General features: G+C 35.5%; 1 protein-coding gene across 8 annotated transcripts in view; it reads left to right on the forward strand.

Moving 5' to 3' along the window:
- Tbc1d5 (TBC1 domain family member 5) overlaps positions 1-22,099 on the forward strand; it is a 424,656-nt gene that overhangs the window by 243,881 nt on the left and 158,676 nt on the right. For all 8 annotated transcript variants that reach the window (XM_040729178.1, XM_040729183.1, XM_040729179.1 and 5 more), the window contains 4 exons: positions 8,556-8,644; positions 10,042-10,092; positions 10,193-10,262; positions 11,625-11,797. In XM_040729178.1, coding sequence (XP_040585112.1) covers positions 8,556-8,644; positions 10,042-10,092; positions 10,193-10,262; positions 11,625-11,797 — 383 coding nt within the window. The remainder of the gene's footprint in view (positions 1-8,555; positions 8,645-10,041; positions 10,093-10,192; positions 10,263-11,624; positions 11,798-22,099) is intronic.

A 22,099-nucleotide genomic window follows, 5' to 3' on the forward strand; every position in this document is an offset into this window, starting at 1 on the left:
TTGGGCTGAAGAGGCCCAGGTCACAGCACTGCTGTTTGGTTCTTCTGTTTTGATTTGTCGATCTCCAGGTCTATTTTTGTGCTTTATCGCACTGTTTTCATTTGCTGTGATAGTATGTACTATACTTTCAAGTGTGGCTTGACATTTAAGACAATAATTTTTCTCACATTCCTTTTGCTCAGGATTACTTTGGTTATAGGAGTGTTTATGCTGCTGTGTGAATTTTATGATTTTTACTTTTGTTAGAATGGTCATTTTTATAATATAAATTCCATCAGTTCATGATAATGGGGGGAGGGGTCTTTCCATCTTCTAGTGTCTTCTTCTGTTTCTTTCTTAAGTTCTGTTTAGAAAAAGACAAAACTAAATCAAACAAGTCTTTAATAATGGAAACAAGTTGTGCACAGAGAAAATAATGTAGCATCATACTCCAACATTTGATGTATGTAGGCCAATGTATTTAGAGGAAAGACTAGATAGGAGTATGGAAAATAATATTTCTTGATGAGTTAAAACAAACCTATCAATTACTGAATATAAAAGTATTAACATACCTGGGTTTCACTTTAAAAGACTTAATTACCCCTCTACATGTTAAATTCTAACAGAGAAATAATACTTTGCTGTAGAAGGATTGAATATTTAGCCGTATCAAATTTAAGGGGAAAAAGCCTTCAGTTTCATCACAAGCTGTTAAAGCTATTATTTTGTACTAGGTGACACCCCGTTTAACATCGACCATATTGTTAATAGTTATGGGATTTTATTGAATTAATGAGACTGTTATCATGTAGTAGAATGTCTTGCTGAGTTAATTGAAATTGCAGAGATTATATAAATGGTATTAATGAACTTTGACTGCCTGATGTTGCAGCTTTAATAAAGACTGCTTGGTGGGCTAAATGAGCACAGGCAGATAAAAGAGCAGGTTCAATTTTGTGAGCCTACAGGCTGAAGAAAACTTTGTTACCTTTATGTTCACAGGCATGGGTTTTGAGTACAGAGACTACTAATACTAAAGACCATGCAGGGGTAATAGTTCTAACTAAGCATGGATATGGGGTGGGCACATCAAAGTACACATACTAAGAAGAATACATTTTTCCTTTGTTTTTGTCAAGTCAAATCATGATTATTTCTCTTTTAAAGTTGTGTGTATACTTGCCATTTCCATCTGCTTTTGTTTATCTGATTTTTGTCTTTATTTTCTTTTTCCTGTTGAAGCCAGGCCTTTGAACATTCTGTTATTGGGCTCTGTCCTTAATCTACTTGTAATTATTAATCAAGTTTTACTAGACTAAAATTGAGAGCAGAAATAAGAATTTTTCTGGGCTGGTGAGATGTCTCAGTAGTTAAGAGCAGTTCCTAGCATCCACATGGATGCCAACGACTGTTTATGACTACAGTTCCATGAGATCTGCTGCCCGTTTCTGGCTTCTGTGGACACTTCACATGATGAGCAGACATACATGTAAGGGTGAATGACTACTCAACTCAGACACATAAAATTAAAACAAATTATTTTGTTGGTTTTTTCTGAGACAGGATTTCTCTATGTAACAGCCCTGGCTGTCCTAGAACTCACTCTATCGACCAGGCTGGCCTTAAACTCACAGAGATCCTGCCTCTGCCTCCCAACTGTTAGGATCAAAGATATTTACCATCCCCCTTAGAATAAATCTAAAAAAAAAATTCTCCCAGGTATTTCAGAAATGCTATATTTTTAACAAGTAAACACTAAACTTCTAGAAGATTCTTTTAGGAGCTGGAGAGAAGGCTCAGCACAGGCTGCTCTCCCAGAGGACCTGGGTTCAGTTCCCACAGTTACCATAGCACTTCACAACAGTTCATAACTCTAGCTCCTTTTATGCCTCCATGGTTACCAAGCACACACTTGATGCACAGACCTGCAGCCAAAACACTTACACACATACAATAATATTTTTTAAAAACACTATCTTCATGCCGTTTAGAGGACTCTAAATTTTCATTCTGTAAAATATACCTTTATTTATTGATTTGAGATATGATAATAATACTCCTTTTTTAATATTGTGGCTCACCTATTCAATATATAAATATGTTAGCTGGTAGCTCATTCATTCAAAATACATATCCAATGAAGTATGATGGGCCTCTAAAAGGATTCCTTAGAGGAATGATACTTAAGACATCATGAGTATTTCAAAATCCATGGATGTGCATATCTGAATTGCAATACTTGCACATGGCCTACAATAAATTTTCCCATTTACTTCATGAAATCTCTGTGCTACTTATAATAACTAATATATGTTTTATGTAAAGAATTGCTAAATTGTATTATTTAGAGATAACTGAAAAGGAAACTAAGGTTGGTGTGGGTGCAATTCCTTTTAATTATTTTTTGCTGTGTGTATATCCCATTTCTGCGTGTGTGTTTTATGTGTAGAGCAGAAGCTGACTTAGGTGTCTACCTCAGTTGATTTCTAATGTATTTTTCAAGACAGGAACTTTCACTGAACCTGGAGCTAACGGGCTCTACTGACTGCCAGACACACCTCTGGTACCCTGCTATCTCTGTGTCCCCTGGGATGATCTTACATATGTATGAACCATATGTAATTTTTTTACACAGGTATTGAAGATCAACCTCATATCCTCATGTGTGGGTAACTTTTCAAACTGACTGATGTCCTCAGCCCTCTCTTTTGGTACTGTTTTTAACCCACTGTTTTTTCATGCCACAGATATAGAACTTATATGTAGAGAGCTGAATGTACATACATACTTATTCACACATCTTTGTGTATACACATACTAGTTTATAGATTAACCATTTTAATACTCATATTACTAATGTGTGTCTTCTGCAAAAGAATAAGGTCCCATTGAGGTTAGGAACCAGCCTACTTTATTGTGTCCCTCACACGTGTGGCAGTTGTCATGTGATAAGCAAATGGCAAATGATATTTGAAGGACTAGAATATTTAGACAGATGAGCACCACAGAAACTAAACAGTCAACAATACTTAAAGAAGATGGAAAGACACAAAGAGATAAAAATAATTATTTCATATTTGAGTACTTTATTTATATAATTTGCACCTCTTCTCTTTGCTCCAAATCCTCTTGTGTCCCTCTCCACTCCCTTTCAAATTTATTATTTGTTCTTATTTGTTACTTTTACATATATACACATATGTATATATGCATATACGCCACATTGGGGTTTGTTTAATAATGCTCCTATGTTTGTATGTTTATGGTTGACTATTTGGGATTGGATAAACTATAAAGTAGCTCATTCCTGGAGAAAACTGATTTTCTTTCTCATAGCATCCATTCATTGCCTATAACAATTAGTCATCTGTGGGTGGGAGGCGTGTGAAGTTTCCCCTGTCCACATAAGTATGTCAAGTGATATTTTGAAGTGCCCTTATTTAGGCAACCATACTGTTGAGATTTCATGGGTGCATCTTCCATATTAGCTCTAGAAGACCCTTAACAGTAGGCATCCTAACCTCTGGCTCTATCTATCTTCTCACCATTTCTCCTAGATTTTGCCAGGCCTTAGATGCTGGTGGTTTTCCTGTAGATGTACCAAATGGATTTATAGGCCCCTGGTCTCTAGAGTGTTTACCATGTGTGATTCTCTGAATGAGTCTTAGAAGTGCAAATGACGCTTCTTTGATGATGGGTCAGGGTTACATTTACCTTTGGTTATAAGGATACATGTTTGAATTCAACAGAAATGATACTGGTTTAGGAAAAAGGCAGAAGTAGAGTCTGTAACTCCTCGACCCACAGCTGGCTGTCTAGGTTTACAGGGGGAAGCATGAATCCCCCCCTACTGAGGGGGCTTGAGTCCAATTAGATGAGTATTGCTCATCCCCAAGATATAACTGGCGTTGGACGGACCTTCAGGCATATCTTGGCGGGGTGGTCATTGTAGTTTTAACTTCAAATCTGGGTAGAACTATCGATTGCTTTTTTTCTCTTTGTAACTTGTACCTAACAATATTATGACAGCTACTCTTTCAGAGAGGTTTCCAAGTCACTTCCAACTCAATTCCTCCATGTCCTTTGTCCAGCATGTGTGATGTTTTAAGCAATAAGGACTTACCTTCAAGTTCTGAGAAGCACCTATGAGTAATGGCAGTAGTATATGCTTTGGGGGCAGTCTCTTTGACTCCCTGACAACTTGAAGGTAAAATCTGCATACCTGCTCCCAGAATTTTCTGCTTGGTAGTCCCCGATACTTGGAGAAAGAAAGCATTATTACCCATGTGATGTAACTCCTTAACACAAGACAGCATACACACAATTATATATTTATTTTATGGAAGTGTATGTTATGCTTCTATATGGCTTTTTTCAAATATTCATAGAGTTACTTCTCTCTCCTTCCTCCCCTGCCACTCTATTACCCTACCCCCTTTACCTGTTTTTCTTATTTCCCCTTTCATAACACCTTTCCCCCTCTCTAAAGGTCATTTCTCCCTCTCCACTTCCCAATGGACCCTGTCTACTTTCCTGGTTTCTATAGTCATTTCAGGCTATATACTTAAAACATTTGAAGCTTGGATTCACAGATAAAAAAGAACTCTGAGACTGGCTACCTCATTCATTATAATATTTCCTGGTCTATTCATTTGCTTGCAAATTCCATTATTCCATTTTTCTTTACAACTGAATAGAATTCTGTTGTGAATATGAATCATATGTTCATTATCCAGTCATCAATTGAAGGGCATTTAGATCGTTTCTATTTTCTGGCTATTGCAAATAGGACAGCATTGAAAATGTTTGAGGAAATATCTATTGAGTATATGCCAAGGAGTGGGGTAGCCATGTCATTTGTAAATCGACTTTTAACATTTTGAGAATTCTCTGTACTGATTTTCAGAGTGACTGCACCAATTTTAAATGCCATCAACAGTTGTTTTATTGATCTTAGCCACTTTGACTAGGGTAAGATGAAATCTCAAAATAATTTTAATTTGCATTTACTTAGTTGCTAAGGATGCAACACAGCTTTAAAGATGCTTTTTGTAAATTTTCTTTCTTCTGTTAACTCTGTTCGAATCCATACCCAGCCTTTTTTTTTTTTCTTGACTCATCATCATTCAAAGTTTTAAAGTTTTTATTGTAGAGATAATTCGCTTTTGGTTTGTTTTATTCTTAGATGTGTTTTTCAAGACTTTGTAATATTCAAGTCTTGTTTGTTTGATAATCTAATGGAATACCAATTATCTTATTATGTTTTTTTGCTGTGATGAAACACCTTGGCCCAAAGCAACTTGGGTAGGGAACTTTATTTCAATCTTCTAGCTTGTAGTCCCTTATGCAGGCAAGTCAAGGCAGGTATCCAAGTCGAGAACCTGGAGGGAGAACTGATCCGCAGACTTTGGGTTAGTGCTGCCTACTGGCTTCTTCCTCCTGACTTTCTCAGCTTGCTTCATATCCAGGACTACCAGCTCAAGGATGGTATCACCCACATTGGTTTGGGCCCTTCCACATCAATCATTAATCAAGAAAATGACCTATAGACATGCCTATAGGTCAGTCTTTTGGAGGCATTTTCTCACTTAAGAGTTCTTCTTCCCAGATATGCTTAGATTTATGTCACATAGACAAAACCCTCATAGCACGGCAGTGAAAAAATAAGGGGTCAATATTCAATTTATAATAAAGTACTCTTAGGAAAAATTAGATATTCATCTATGTTACAAATGAAAATGGAGTATTTATTAAATAAATAGTTTGGTTGTTTAGAAATGAATCATATTACTCTTCCCTGATAAAAAATGTGTGTTCCCACTTTCAAGTGAGTGAAGAAACAGCTGAAATAAAGGAAGCCTTCTCCTTTCTTAATCTTTACCTCAGAGAAGTCTTTTGGGGCATGAAACAAACAAGCAAAAAATATCTGAAAGATGGTTTATTATAGTGATATTAATTTCAATATGAAGTGGCATATCAAAATTGAAAGAAATGATGAACATGGAAATTATTTTAATAAAAAATTAAATAAGTTTAATATCTTTAATGGTAAAGAAGTGTTACAGACTTCAGTAGGTCAGACACTGGCGATGACTCAGTTGTTACTGTGTCTGCTGCCCAAGAAGTCCTAAGTGCAGATCTCCAGAAACCATGTCAATTATGGATGGATGTGGAGGTCTGTCTGTAGTCTCAGCCTTGGAATGCAGACTTAGGAATCTCCTATAACCTAGCTAATATGACTAGGTACATTTTAAAGACTTGTATGTAATTGTAAAATCTTGCCTTAATAAACTGGAAGAACAATTAGGATAGATTGCTGATGTAAACCTTAGGCCTCCACATATGAACATATTTGCATGCTTAGACATATGCTAATTATGTTTAATTGATTACAGTTAATACATTTGCACATGTGTAACCCAACCCACATATACAGAAATAAATATATACATACCACACATGTATATACATGAAAGGATAGTGTGCATGTATACAGTGTGTTACACACAGTGTCTCATACACACGCACATACTTCACTAAGACAGAATAGGTTACTCATTAATACAAATGGCTAGCAGAGGTTTTGAGTTTAGTCTTACTAGCAGTTAAAGCAATACAACACTGATTGTGAGAGTTGAGTGTCTGAGAGTTTGCTTTGTCTGCCAGGTTGTGCCGCCCTTCTCAGCCCCAAGTAAACATGGACGCTACATTATTAAATTGTTGGCTGATGGCTAGGGCTTTTTATTATCTAGCTCTGTCCTGATTATTAACACATTTTATAAATAAACTATTTCCACGTGGTCTTGGCTTACCAGAGAATGTCTGGACCTGTTACTCCTTTGTGGTCCATCTCTGATGGGGTTTCTCTGCCTACCTTTCCCAAAATTTTCCTCATATCCTAGGCCCACCTATCTTCCTGCCTCATTGGCCAGTGTTTTATTCGCCAGCCAATAAGAGAAACATATATCCCATCAGTTGAGTTTTTTAAAAATTATAAATATGTATGAATGAAGATATGAATGATTTCTGTTTTCTATAATAGGGTATTCCTTGTAGCTTTAACAGTTATCATTACCCAGAAGTTCTACTCCACTTTAAAAAATTCTTTTGAACAAGCTATGAGAACCTATTAAACTGATACCATGCAGATATCCATTGCAGTTTTGATGGTATCAGGCCAGTCTGTCTGCCTGACTTCTTTCTCATTTTGCTTTGCTTCTCTTACATTTTCTATATTATGAAGGTAAGTAGATGGTGACTCTTTGTAATTAAATTTTTGAGAACTTTATAAATGAGTACTAGCTGTATTTATGTCATTTTCATCCCATCCCATGGCTATCTGATTTTTCAGTGTTTCCCATGCTTTTCTCAGGGTTATGTAAAATAACTTACGTACATATGACAATTTGTTCCATATCACAGATACATAATGAGTCACTCTACGACTGTGTTACTAATTCATTTGTATTGGAGACTATGGACAATTGATGAGTGGGGTGCTGAAGTGATGTCTTACACTCTGATGGTATCTGTGACGAGGACTGGTTTTCTCAGACAACACAGGAAGCTGCCTCCCTTTCTACCAACAGAATGATCTCTCTACTTTCATGTTTCACTTTTCTCCCTGTATAGTTTATATTTTCTCTCAGTTTTTAAAATAAAAGAGCATTTTTATCTGTTATGGAAAAAATCATGGTAATTTGTTTATTTTAAGTGGCAAAAAATATAAACTTTTTTGTGCTAAAGTGTGGCATTTATATTTAAAATACCAAAATCAATATTAATAAGACTAGTACCTCATCTAACAAAGTCAAAGCTAACATAACAACTAAGATTTTGTGCCTATTTGTGTGACCCACTGTTGAACACCAGTATAAGAGAAAACATTTTAATTTTGTTATTGAAGTTAAACCTCAAGAAAAATGTGAGGTTTCTGATTAAACTTGTTTAAAATTATATTTAAAACTTCATTTTCTGTCATGCTTGCTAAAGATTGTTTCTCATATTATCCAACATTCCTAGCTAGCTGACTTCAGCTCTTCCTAAATCTACAGGCATCCTAATTTGGAGCCATTATATAATGAAAACATTGGGTGTAATTTCTTAGGTCTACAGTTCTTCATTGCCCTTAGTGCAGATCTTTACACTGTAGCTCATGATTATAATTTGCATAAGTGAAATTCATATTTATGAGTACAGATCTTGAAGCAACTGACAGGTGCAAGGTTGTCTACCATGCCAATTTATTGTTTGTCATGTCATTTAAAAGATAACTGCTCCCTATATTTTAAAGAAGAATACATGCTCTGGTTGAATTACAATCAAATTCTAAAAGTAGATAGAACTCATTTGTAACATGCCACTTTTGTGCTTTTCTATATAACATGAACATCTTTGTGGCAGTGATTGTTTGACTATGTATTTACATGTTGGGAATGTCCTTTGACACACATGAAGCCTTGGGTTCATTCTCAAGCACTGTAAGGAAAGAACAAAGCATCTGACTCAGCTGCTGCTGTCTACTAGTGAACTCTTACTATGTTTCCATTCATTTCTCCTCACCCTACATTCAGGGTATGCATGAGCTGCTGGCACCTCTCATCTTTACCCTTCACTGTGACCACCAAGCTTTCCTCCACGCCAGTGAGTCTGCGCAGCCCAGGCAAGTTATTAAGTTGAGTTTGTGTATACTTTCTGTCTTCACTGTATCTTTTGTCATGTTAAAGCTCAAATATTTTCATATTGAAGCTACTTCAGCTTTGTATTCTATGAATAATTGGATGTATTTCATGAGACTGATCCATGTTAAATTTTAATGCTCGTTTAGATATATAGTAAGTTTGAATCATGTCTTTGAAATGTTAAGACTGTGTCAAATGAAGACATAAATGTAATGGACCCATAAAGAAATGTCTGTTGCCCTTTGAAACTGCTGATAGTGGATACTACTCAGGCATACTGTGCTCCAAGTTGTCACTGTTCGTTTAATGGGAACTTTCTGTGTTAGTTCCCCAGCAGCTCTGACTGAGCTCAGTCCATAATGGAGTAGTGCTGCCAAGGACACTGCTCTGGGAAATAGAGCAGCCTTTCACGAGGCACGTTCAGTTAGTCCTCTTGTAGATGACTTTTGTAATAGCCCTTAACTTGCTGACTGTTAAAATTTAGCTTTCTAACTTAAAACAACAGGGAAGCAACCAAGAAGCAAATTATTATTGGTGAGCAATAGGGTTGTCAGGCATTGTCAAGAGTATCCCGTCTAAGTGAATTGGATGCAGGAAAAATATACCTGCTGATAACTTGACACAAGTTTGTATGATCCTTCCTAGTCACATGTAAGCTGTCTGTTTTGCTGGAAACAGGCCCACATATGAATTACTGGTTGTATAATGTCTAGTTTTCTAATTGTATTGATTTTATCAAACCTTGACATAAGTAACTTACCTTTTAACTGCCTTGAGTTATGCTATAATCTCATGAAACTAGTCTTGAGATCATGTTTTCATGCCAGTTTTCTGTCACTGTTGCATGTAAAATAACATCCATAAGAACATAGAGGCAATTAGAAGTAATTTCGGAATGAGCAGACTTTACTGTTTTAGTCCATTACAAAGTAGAATGGCATCGAGTGTATTTGCTAAGGGTTCTGTTGGTGACTAATGCATGTTAAGATGAAATAAGGAAGTCAATAAAACACTTTTTGGTATTGCGTGCTCAATCAGTAACTATAGTTTTGTTTGTTTTGAAAGAAAAGTGTTACATTGTAAAATAAGAAATCACTCTAGATCAAACTCAGTCAAGAAATACAATGTCACTCTTACCATACATTTTCTGGAATAATTAGATGGTTAATTCATTGGGACACAGACAAGCAAACAACTTCTTTCTGATCTTTATAAGAAACAGAATTTTTTTTGTTACTGGAGTTGAACTTTGAAAGGCTAACTTTTTAGCTGTGCATTGTAAGTTAACTTATGAATGCAGACTATGGCAGAAGCTACCTCTACTAGAGTTATTAAAATTTGTTCATGCTGATTGCTGGAATTGTCTTCTTTTTTTAAGTGAGGAAATGAAAACTCTATTGAACCCTGAGTATCTGGAACATGATGCCTTGTAAGTACTAGGACTATTACTTTTTCTTTTTCTTTTTAAAATACTATCAGTGCTTTAGTGAAGATTAAACATATAATTATTTTATTTTTCCAATTTTTAGTGCAATGTTCTCACAGCTTATGGAAACTGCTGAACCTTGGTTTTCTACTTTTGAGCATGATGGTCAAAAGGTAACTCTTACATTACAGATGTCTTCAGTAAACTTGAATTATAAATAAATCCAGTCAATAAAAACGTACACTGGAATAATTAATTATTTCACTGATATTTCACTGTTCATTTTTGTAATGAAATACAAAAATATTTAGAGTATAATAGTGAATCTTGGTACATATTCTAATAATATTGGTAGGTAAATAATACAACATAAAGATTCATATAAGAAAATAGAACCTTTTCTTTATAAATGCATATTACTCATGCAGTAATACCACTTAATTACAAAATTATTATAAACTTTTAAAATTTCTTTTGTCTTTTTGAGACAAGGATTCAGTATGTAGTGCTAGCTAGTTACTAACTCATAGAGATCTGTATATTTCTGCCCTCTGAGTTTTGGGATTAAAAATGTGTGCCTCACCTAGCTATTATAAACTTTCTATTTCTCTCTTGGTGAGGTTTTTTAAGCATTGTTATTGAACCACATTGGTAGATATCTGTGTCAGACCGCTTGCTTTTCATTTTCGAGTATATTATTTTAAAATCACAGATTTAATATCGATGTCCTTTACTCTTTATTTTACCGTTTTTTTTTTTTATTGAAGCCCTATGTAGGGTTGAAATCACTCAGGAATAGCATTTGAGCAGAGGATAAAATTGAAACTTTTCTATATGAAAATGGATCTTTGGGAGAAAAAGCATAAACAGTATTGCTTGAGCATTCGATTTAAACTCAGCAGTAATCTAAGACTCACTCACAAGGGATGTTACAAATGCCCGTATCGGAGACATAGAAATGAAGGACTGAAGGTCACAGTTGGTCAGGTTTATGGTGTCCGGGAAAATGTGAAGTGATGGGAAAAGGCCACTGAGGGGGGGCCTCCCACAGATTTTATTTTGAGCACTTACTTTTGTGGTGCAGTTGACAATCTTTTCTCCCCAACTTAAACTGACACAAGGACAGAGAGAGAACATTTCCTTTTTAAAATGATTTCTTTTGTTCTTTCCCCTTTTGTGTAGTTTTCATTTAGTATTTCTATTTTAATTGCTAGAAATACACTTCCATCAATGTGTTGCATTTATATGCTGTGACCAATCAGATTCACTGGCCAGGGGCAGCTTGACATGTTTCACTGCCTCTAGCCAAATTCTCCTGGAAAATTTAATGTCACAAGAGAACTGCTCTAGAGAAAGATACTTAAAAGAGATGTCTTGGCTGTGTGGGCCTCAGCTGTCGGCGTGTGAATGTTATGCCTTCATTGTGACTGAGAAGTGTTGGTTCTTTAGACTCCTTCTGATGAATAAATTAAGCATTGTCCATGTTTTCCAGTTTCAAATTGAAATAATACATGTTCTATTTTTCATATTTTCAGGGAAAAGAAACTTTGATGACCCCCATCCCCTTTGCTAGACCACAGGATTTAGGGCCAACAGTTGCCATTGTCACAAAAGTCAACCAGATCCAGGATCATCTACTGAAGAAACATGATATTGAGCTCTACATGCACTTGAACAGACTAGAAATTGCACCACAAATATATGGGTTGTAAGTTTAAAATTTCTACTTTGGTTTTTCTAGTTACGATTTTCTAGTAGTTTCTGAATACCTCAGATCCCTAAGGTTAAGGACTGTTCTAGCTGTCATTTATGTGCCATGCCTAACCCTGAATTCTCTTCACACATGGTGTCATATCCGAAGTAGCCACTACTCCCATAGCTGAGGAAGCACATCCTACTAGACTCGCTTTATACCTTTTAAACAGTGAGGTAGAAGTCTTTGACCATGGCAGAGTATGTCATTCAACTAAGCAGTCTAAGGAAGCATGGGATTGCACAGGTAAACACACATGAATCCAGGCCCGAGACCCAAATTCCTCTAGACTGTGTTCTGTAAATACCTTGAATTTACTTCTGGAAGAAAAAGGTGTTCCTGGTGATTTAATGTGGTATGTAGGTAAATTAGGGTTATAGTTGTTTATTTAGTGTAAGTTAGCTATCTAAAGCTGTAGATCACTCCTTTTGTCTTCATCTACTGCTGAACAATTTCTTGGGACATCCTTTTCTTTTTTATTGTTTTGGAGGCTGGCCTGGAACTTGCTCTGTAGACCAGGCTGGCCTTGAACTCACAGAGATCCACCTGCCTCTGCCTCCCAAGTGCTGGGATTAAAGGCATGTGCCACCAACGCCTGGCTTTGGGACATCCTTTAATGAAGCCTAACTCTCAATTAGGCCAGAAATTGAAAAATAAGAAAACTGCTGAGATGTACATAGAAGTTTCTCAGTAATTATTAGTTTTGAAGTTTCTCAAGTGAGTCAAGCTTGGAGCCAAAATGGGGACTGTGTTCTTAAACTTACATAAAAGCTCCAATGAGTGTTTTATTTATGTTTTCTTCTTAGGGAGCTCTGAATTCTGTTGAAGAAGTCTGCTTTCTTGTGTTTATGGGGCTGCTTTTTATTTATGTGATTTAGCTTTGGCATCAGTGAAACAACTCCATTGTCCCATTAGAATGATGAACTTTTGTGTCATGGTCATTGGGCAACACAGGGTGATATTAAGGAATTTCCATTTAAAAGTGAAATAATGTCTGTCACTGTAAATACTGAACTTCAATTTAAATAGTCAGGAGTTAAGTTCTATTTTCCTTTCCATGATGCAAAGAATTGATGTATCCAAAGATAAATGCACACTAATGCCACAAGGAAAATTGTAAGTATAAAGAAAATGTGATTTTGGTTGTTTAAACTGCTTTTTATGAAAAAATTGAAGACTTATGTCCCCGTTTCCTAATTTCAATTATTGCTATCAGGAAAGTAGGGTCTTTAATGCAACAGGAAGAAGTTACTATTTAACATTGTTACCGTGTCTTTGAACTGGTGCATGGATGCGAATATACTAATTTGTATCTAGAATTTCCAGTACCAAACAATAGTTTATTTTTAAATTTTCACTCTTTAAATTTTCTACTTTAAAAAAATTTTATACAATATATTTTGGTTCTTGTATTCTTATCCCCACCTCAAGTCCTCCTAGTTTCCATGCCTATTCCCCTTTATATTCCTTCTCTCTCTTGAGTACACACACACACACACACACACACACACACACACACACACACACACACTATCTCTCTCTCTCTCTCTCTCTCTCTCCTCTCTCTCTCTCTCTCCCTCTCTCTCTCAAACAAAACAAAACAAAACACACATGGAGTCCTTTTAGTGTTGGACAACTATTACTGAGCGTGAGGCGTGACCTGAGATGCAGTTGATGCAGTTGATGTACTGGTGTCCTGAAGTTGAAAACTTGCTTTCCGTTTTCCAGTAGCTTGTTGGTTGGGGACTAGACTTTGTGCCCACTTCCCCTTCTCAGTGCTAAGATTTTTGTTGGTTGGGGACTAGACTTTGTGCCCACTTCCCCTTCTCAGTGCTAAGATTTTTGTCTGGTTTGAACTTGTGAAGTTTTGGGCATGTTGTGTCTTTATTGTCTGACCCTTGCAAGCATCCTCGTCTTCCTCATAGATCCCTGATTGACCCTTGAAGGAAAATTATTTTATCTTTATCCTAGAGCTCATTGGATATCCCTATAATCATTTTTCTTTCTACATTATATTTATTACTAATAATATTGTGGCTTGCAGTTACCACAGTTGCCTCATGTTTCTTATTTTAATCCAAATATCATTTGAATTATCTTTAATTATGTTTTTATCTTTGAGAAAGGGCATGCTTGTTTTATCAATTTTCCTGGTACAAAGATGTTTCTCACTTACTTGCTTTGCTTACTGTTTGTGAGGCATATAAAAAGTCACATGGGTTGAAAAACCTCATGTACCTGAAGTCTCATCCTAAGCCATATTACCATTTGTGTATTTCTTATTGGTTGTATTAGAAACTTGGAAAACGTATTTATGTGTGTGTGTGTGTGTGTGTGTGTGTGTGTGTGTGTGTGTGTGTGTGTGTGTGTACAAAAGGAATCATACCTGTTTAACTGCTTTGAGCCCTAACTTTGTTATCTGGGAAATGATGTTTGACAACAAAGGTATTTGCTTCTTAGGGTGTCGTGAGAATTAAGTGGTGATACAAAGAGCACAGTGTTTACAGTACAGTATAGTACACTACAGTAAACATTCAATGTACATGTGAAAGTATTCTGTTATCGTTTCTATCCTTACCATTATTTCATTAGAATATTCTGGCTCTATGAATATGATGTACTCTGTGATTTAGGAACCCTTCCAACTCTATCTTGAGCATTCTGTATTCATCAATAAATACATAGGTTTCTAATTACAAGGAAATATGATGGCATTTAAGAGATGGCATTTAAATTGAGAGTAGTTTTAAATGGTTATATCACCCTGGCACAACAATACAGATTTGTGTCTAATGGAAATGAATCGAAATACTTTTGTCTTATTCTATAATATTCACACAGTATCTATATAAAAACTTGTTTATGCTACCATTTGTTGTTGCTGGAAGAAAGTTAATTTTACATTCATTTAATATTTGCAAATATACTCTAAAGTTTGCATAAGTAAGTGAACAAAAATATAATGATCAAATTTCAGTTAATGAAAATATTTTTGTGAGCATAAAATCAGAATTCTTGATTTCCTTATCTATCGTGTAGTTTTGCATGACAGCTCTTATAGAATTTTCATTTGAGACAAAATATGTGCTTTTTGGTTGGTAAAATATTTTGGCAAAATTGGAAAATGATTTGACATAGGTCTCAGTAGTAAAATTGCCAATAGAAAAATGTTAGCAGTACTAACAACCTGTATAGAATGGAGATTCTTCCATAAATATATTTATGTTGGAGGGAAATGTGTTAGAAAATCTGAGTATATCCTGTTTTGAATACTGACTTCTAATTTTCTTAATATGTAGCTTTATCATGATTCATTTTAAAAAATTAGCCAGCTACTCCATTTTTAAATGCAGGTTTTATGAAAGTATATAAATTGAAGTCATATGAGAAGGGACCTATGTCATCTACTTATGTCTGCTGCATTCACGGTAAATGTATTACTAAGCAAATAAACTTTTTTAACATAATAAATAGATACAATTATTGATTGCTATAAGAATAATTGTATTAACATTGGTTGACATTATTCGAATAGTTTTATCTTAATTTGGGGTTAATTGGTGATATTTATCTTGAAATTCATGATCCATAGACTCCTGAGCATTACATAATATCTTGTATGTTAATCCTATTATTACAATAATACAAAATAATAAATCCTAAAAGTAATTTAAACCATGTTTTCTGTTGGTGTTAAAAATGATTACTCCTGCTGTACTTGAAGTCATTCAAATAATTAACATAGGATATCTTTTGTTTGGCAATTAGTGTTTGATACTGGGATATTTTTGAAAAGCAACTTTTGTTAGCTCTCACTGCATACTAACCCAAAGAAAAAAATTAACTTCAATATCGATGCCTCCCTTGGTTATTTTTTACGTTGCTTTTGTGATATTTTTGTATCTAGATTATGAATAAGATCTTATTTCATAACATGTTTCTGATTATAGAAAAACATGAAATGTGTTTGAATTTTGTCTCTGATGCTCTGAGTCCTGACAGATACATAATCAATACTGGTTCTTATAAACATCTGGCACTATGGTTGCTTATTTCTTTCACAATATTCACGTATACTGAACACAAAAATTGAAGTTTTAGTGAACCATTTTTCTGCCTTAGTCATCTTTTGTTATAATCTTAAGTTTTGACTATATTTGACATTTTGGCATAAATGAATATATACTAAGGACCTGTGGGTGTACATTTAATATCCCTTTTGAGGAAGAGTCCTCATAGCATGCTTGAGGACTGCACTCTTAAATTATGGACTTAGAATTTCCAACACTCCTGAGATAAATTCTCTATCATTCAAATCCTTATTGTATGTCTCTGTCTTTTTTCTCAAGCTTAGTAGGTATTGCACTGTTTATTTTGTTAGGGAAGATTCTTGATTATTGGTAAATCTGCTTAATATTGTAGTACAATGTAATAGTACTTATGTTGCAATATACTGATTCTTCACATGTCATAGTATAATAATCTGTGAGTACTCAGTTTCTTTAAGCCTATACTTGACATAGGAACATATGGTTAAATTCAAAAGTCAGTATAATTATTCACCTAAAAATTGCATCATTTTGCAGTTGAAGTAAATAATTTCATAAGATCAGTTATTTAATAAAATAGGCCTTTTCTTTTCAATCTGCTTTACTGTATACATCAAACATCATATATATATATGAGAAATTAGATTGTAGCAATCCACTTTTATCTTGTTTTCATAAACTACTGAATCTTACCCTCAATTATTTCTTTCACAAACCTTGCTTTTTCTCTTTTAGTATGAAAAATTTAACAATAAAAATTGTAAGGAAGAATAAGAAATATCTGAAGTAGTAATGCAGAATTACAAATATTTACTGTTTCCTATGATCTAATTCTTATTCTAAAGACTTCATACGAATTATCTTGTTTATCTTCACAACACATTATATTTCCAGATTTAAAAAAAGAAGGCTTATTTACATCAAACAACTACTATGGACTTCAGGCTTGTGCTTACATTAACACTCAAGTTTGAATACAGAAGCTATCATGTATGGAAATAGACCATGAGCCTCATTCAGTTTCACTAAATGAGCTTCAAAGTCCCAGGCAGGGCTGTAAGAGAATCCTGTTCTTTGGTCATAAACTGGCCTGGTAAGGAAGGAGTAGAGAATGAACATACTAGAGAGCCCTAATGTTAATATCCATGACAAAAGTTTAGGAATTAAAAAGCTAAGATGCTCTGCCTAATGGTCTACAGCAGCATAGGCATATCTAAAGAAGTAATAGTCACTAGCATTGGACTTGTCCAAGTCAAGTGCCAGCCTTTAATAAAAATACAATTTTGCCTGCAGTGTGAGTGTATATTATTAGTAACTCTAAGAACAAGTAGCATAGTTACCTATGCCGAGCAGAAGTCTATTACAAAAAGTACCATTGATACTATTCTTAGTAAAAATGTACCTTTTTTAAAGATCTGAAACTTCATATTATCCTTTTGAATTTAGGCTTCCTGCCTTTTCATAAACTGCTAACCTTTGTGAATCCCCATATCTTTCTGTTTTGTGGGAACTAGGAGCAGTGTGGAAGACTTTATTTTGATATGTATATAATTTAAAATATGCACTTTATTAATTAAAACACTTTGTATAGTACAACATGTGCATTAGAAGTTTCAGTGCTACTCTGTAAAATTATTTACAAAAGTTAGAATAATACGACTATCCTTAGTTTACCTTAATATTTATATACTCCCACTGTTCTGGAACCAAAGAATGAATTTGCATATATGATGAGCAACATTGTCATTTTGATCATTTTTTATTTGAAAGTTTTATTTAAAATGTAATTATACTATTTGCCTCCTCTCGTTCTCTTGATGCCCCATTCACTCCCTCTCAAATTCATGACCTCTTTAGCTGTCGTTGTTAGACACACACATTTTTATGGTATTGAATGTATACGATTTCATGGCTGTCCAGTTGATACCAGTTATGGATTCCATCTCTGGGAAAGCCTAATCCTGCCTCTCCTGCAGTCACTAGTTACCAGTAGTTCTTTGTCTGCAGGTGGAGCCCCATGAGATTTCCCCTTCCTGTGAGCATTTCTGTTGGTATGCCATTGTTCAGGTCTTGTAGGAAGCCATAATGTTGGTGCTCTGTAGGTACAGCTTTCCTGCCATTTAAGGAACCACAGTCTCACAACAGACTTCCCGGTTAGTCCTCTGGCTATTACAATCTTTCTACCCCTTTTCCCTGTTGTTCTCTGAACCTACCTGGCAAGCATTGTATTGTAGATGCATTAAGTGGGGCTAGGTGTTCAGTTGATCTGTGCATTTTGACAAGTGACTTTGTGCAATCTTCTCTGTATGTTGCAAAGAGAACCTTCTTTGATAAAGAATGAAGCTACCCTTACCTGTAGGTAGAAGGAGAAATACTTCTACTGTAAATAGAAGTACATTGATTGAGTAGAGTGAGAATAAATGATCTTTGTTTCAGATCCAGGACCTCATTAGCACTAATTAAACTGACTAGGTTTCCAGTGCCGTGTATGATTTCCCCTTGTTGAGTAGCACTAGGTTCAAATAGACACTGGTTGGTTACCACCAAGATATGAGTGCCACTACTGTACCTTCAGGGACATTTGTCATGCTGCCCATCGCTGTAGTTGATAGGCATCCTGCTAGGTAGGACTGTTGATTGCCTCACTCCTTTGGCAGCTTGTGAAGCCTTCAGAGTCCACATCAAAACTGTGTGAAGTCTTTAATAATATGGACTTATGTTCATCTCTGGGTGGTAACCAAGACAACAGCAATAGCTTGTATTGTTTCAGTCATTTCTTATACTCCCTGACCAGCTCAGCGCTGCTTATTCACCTAAGACTCAGGGACATCTGCCGCAAGATTATGTCTTTTGTATGTGTCACAGAGTCACTACCATGAAATTTTAACACCATGGTTGTTTAAACAAAACCTGAACTCTGGCAATACCAGTGACTTGCCAGTGTTAGTGAGGGTGTCTCATGGGTTCTACTCCTAGATGATGAACTACAGTCAACTGACTACTGGGAGATGGAGAATTTAACTATACCTAATTTGTTATATAGTACCAAGTGATTAACTCTAGAAATTTATACCTAAAAGATAAAAGGATATAAGGATTTCTTTTTCTTTTTTTTTGGTTTTTTTGTTGTTGTTGTTGTTTGTTTGTTTTTACGAGACAGGGTTTCTCTGTATTGTTTTGGAGGCTGTAGGTCCAGCCTGGCCTCGAACTCACAGAGATCTGCCTGCCTCTGCCTCCCGAGTGCTGGGATTAAATGCGTGTACCACCACCGCCCGGATATCATTTTTTAAGGTTTCATGGTTTTATAAATACCTCTTTTGTTACATATCAGTCTGTAAGCTTAGCAGAATGTATTTAGATTAGAAGGGGAGTAACTTTAAACTTCAGAGAGAAACCATAGTTTATAAGATTTGGGAGATAGATTTTAGGATTTGATAGGAAATTGATGAAGGAAAAAATCCTACACTTAAGTTAATTTCTCATATTCAGTTTCATCTTTCACCTCTGGCTTCTTTATTCCAAGTATCTCTGCATCCTCTCCTACTTTTCCTTAACCTGATCATCCAGAGGCAAATTGAGTATCTATCTACTTCATGGCTGCTTTTCCCATGTGGATTTCTATATATATCATGCTCCATTTTTAAGTGTACGTGGTAATTAATCAAACCTGTGTTACCTAGGTCTCTGAGCACATTGTATATCCTTGCTAGATTCTCTCATTAGACAGAAATTTTTACTCTAGGTTTCTTATTTCTAGATACTCTGCTTAACCCTACAAATTAAAGTCTGCAGAGGAGGGTTTTTATTTTTGGTTTTTTGTTTTGTTTTTTGTTTTTTTGACTCTTCTAAGACATTGAGATCACACCAATAGGTTTTTTGTGTTTTGTTTTTGGTTTTTTGTTTTTGTTTTTTTGGGGGGGGAATTCTCAGTCATGTTTCTTTCTTTTGCAATTTTTCATTATTTGAGAATTTATACATGCATATAATATATCTTAATTAAATCCACCCCCCCCCCGAGTTACCTCCAGTTCCTTCTGTGTCACCTCTATCCTGTTTCCCTCACACTTGAGTGTTTTGTTGTTGCTGTTGTTGTTTTGGGTACTCAACAATAGTATTTGCTGTATGTACATGGGTATAGCCTCTCTGATGCTACATCCTAGAAGCAACATTTCCTCCTCACCTAATGGTAGAACTTCAGGAGTCCTCTGGCATCCATGATGGCGTTTTGTCTAGCTTGATCGTGTGCAGGTCTAGTGCGTGCACTCACAGCCTGCTCCTCTCCTGATCCTGTGCATTTCTGGTGCCTGCACTCACAGCCTGCTCCTCTCCTGATCCTGTGCATTTCTGGTGCCTGCTCTCACAGCCTGCTCCTCTCCTGATCCTGTGCATTTCTGGTGCCTGCACTCACAGCCTGCTCCTCTCTTGCCACTTGTCAGTACAGTCTGTCAGTGCTAAGACTTGGGAACAGAAAGGAAAAATATGAGGGAGGGAGGAAGTAAAATGAAATATGGAGGAGAAAGCATTCGAGTTTGCTAGCCATGTGTTTCAGTCACTCTTCTAAGTTGTGTGCTCACATGTCGTACAACAGGAACCTCCTTCCTTCCTCCCTGTTTAGAGTCTTGAAGATCTCTGAAGAAAGGAGACTGAACATACTTGCCTGCAGCAAGTCTATAACCGTGGGTCCTGAGCTCCCCACAATCTATCTAGTTTCTTGAATTAAATGTTGCCAACAATGGGATACTACTCCTATAAACCTGGCTAAGTGAACCCTTCAGAACCAGAGTTCCCAGTCTCCTGACCAGTCCCTGCCAGCTTTTGACTCATAGGTGCCTTGCTTCTGCTTCTCAATTCTGGTTAGTTAGAAGTTCGTCTCTCCACTGTTTTTAGACTTCTCATATCTCATGTTAAATAAAATAAGTGATTTGTTATTTCAGTTTTTCATAGTTTCTTCAGTTCTGTGCTTTTTATTTGAGTTGGATAATAGTTTGGTAACTTTCTTCCAATTCAGGTTTTTCAAATGTAATATTTAGACATTGCAGTTAGTATTCATTAAACAAATAGGTAAGTGTCTACTAACATCAAACACTGTTCATAAGATCATTTGGGTATTAAGCAGTATTATTGCTCATAATAGTTGGCACCTCTCTAGAAGGCTCAGTGCAGTACAGATAATCTGAGAGATAGCAGAGATTTTATGTATGGGTTTTCTTTATGCACAAGAAATTTGACAATATTATAAATAAATTCTCTTTTAATTTTCAGTGCACATACCTATTAAAATAATATATGCTAGATAGTTCCTATTGAAAAGCAAAACAATTTTAAGTAATTATTAATAAATATTATTGAAATAAATACTGTAATAAATGAATATTAAAAGTAATAATGGACCTCCTAAAACAAGTCACTTTAACATTTTAAAATAACATTTATTTTAATCAACTGTCATTCCTCAAAATACCTTTGGAATTTCCTTTCTGGAGTTGTCTTTACTAACATAGAGGTTACATTAGAACATGTTTTATACTTGTATAATCAAATAATATATGTACATGTATATGATCATATATTAATACATACTCTTATTCTTCACAATGTTCATTGACCACATTAGACTTTAATTAGAAGTGTTAGTTGCTTACTAGAATAAGACCCTGAAAACAATGCACTAATGTATAGGAGGTAATCATAAAATGTGCAATGGGTTCTGAATGAGTTATTCTTGAAAATTTTCCATGTCTTTATTGAAGCATAAGTTTGTAGTCACTTGTCATATATTAATCTAGTTTCGATGAAAATATATCTTCATTATTTTACAGGAAAACCAAAACAACATTACTTCCTGGTAAACATTATATTTTTACTTTAAGGAAAGCTTATGAATTACCTGAAGAGGTAATCCAAGCTGAGGTAGCTGTCCTTTGCTGGAAGACTCTTATCTCCCAGTATCATACTCCAGTGAAGTTTATTTTCTACTTGAGCTATTTTAATTGGCCACAGCCTCCTGAGAGTCACTGTTCATTCTTAACAAACAACTGGGAGAACACTGTAGCCCGGAGAGTGGCATAAACAGGAGAGTAGATGTGAAAGGCTGTGGGAAATGATAGAGAGTCCTGTGCCACTCGGTATCTTATTCACAAATATAGCTGAACCGCTAAGCTCCCATGCCTTCTTTTAAATATAAGGTGAAAGTAAGAGGATTTGGGTG

The sequence above is a fragment of the Mesocricetus auratus genome, unplaced genomic scaffold (assembly GCF_017639785.1).
Source record: "Mesocricetus auratus isolate SY011 unplaced genomic scaffold, BCM_Maur_2.0 Super-Scaffold_100021, whole genome shotgun sequence".
Lineage (NCBI taxonomy): Eukaryota > Metazoa > Chordata > Mammalia > Rodentia > Cricetidae > Mesocricetus > Mesocricetus auratus.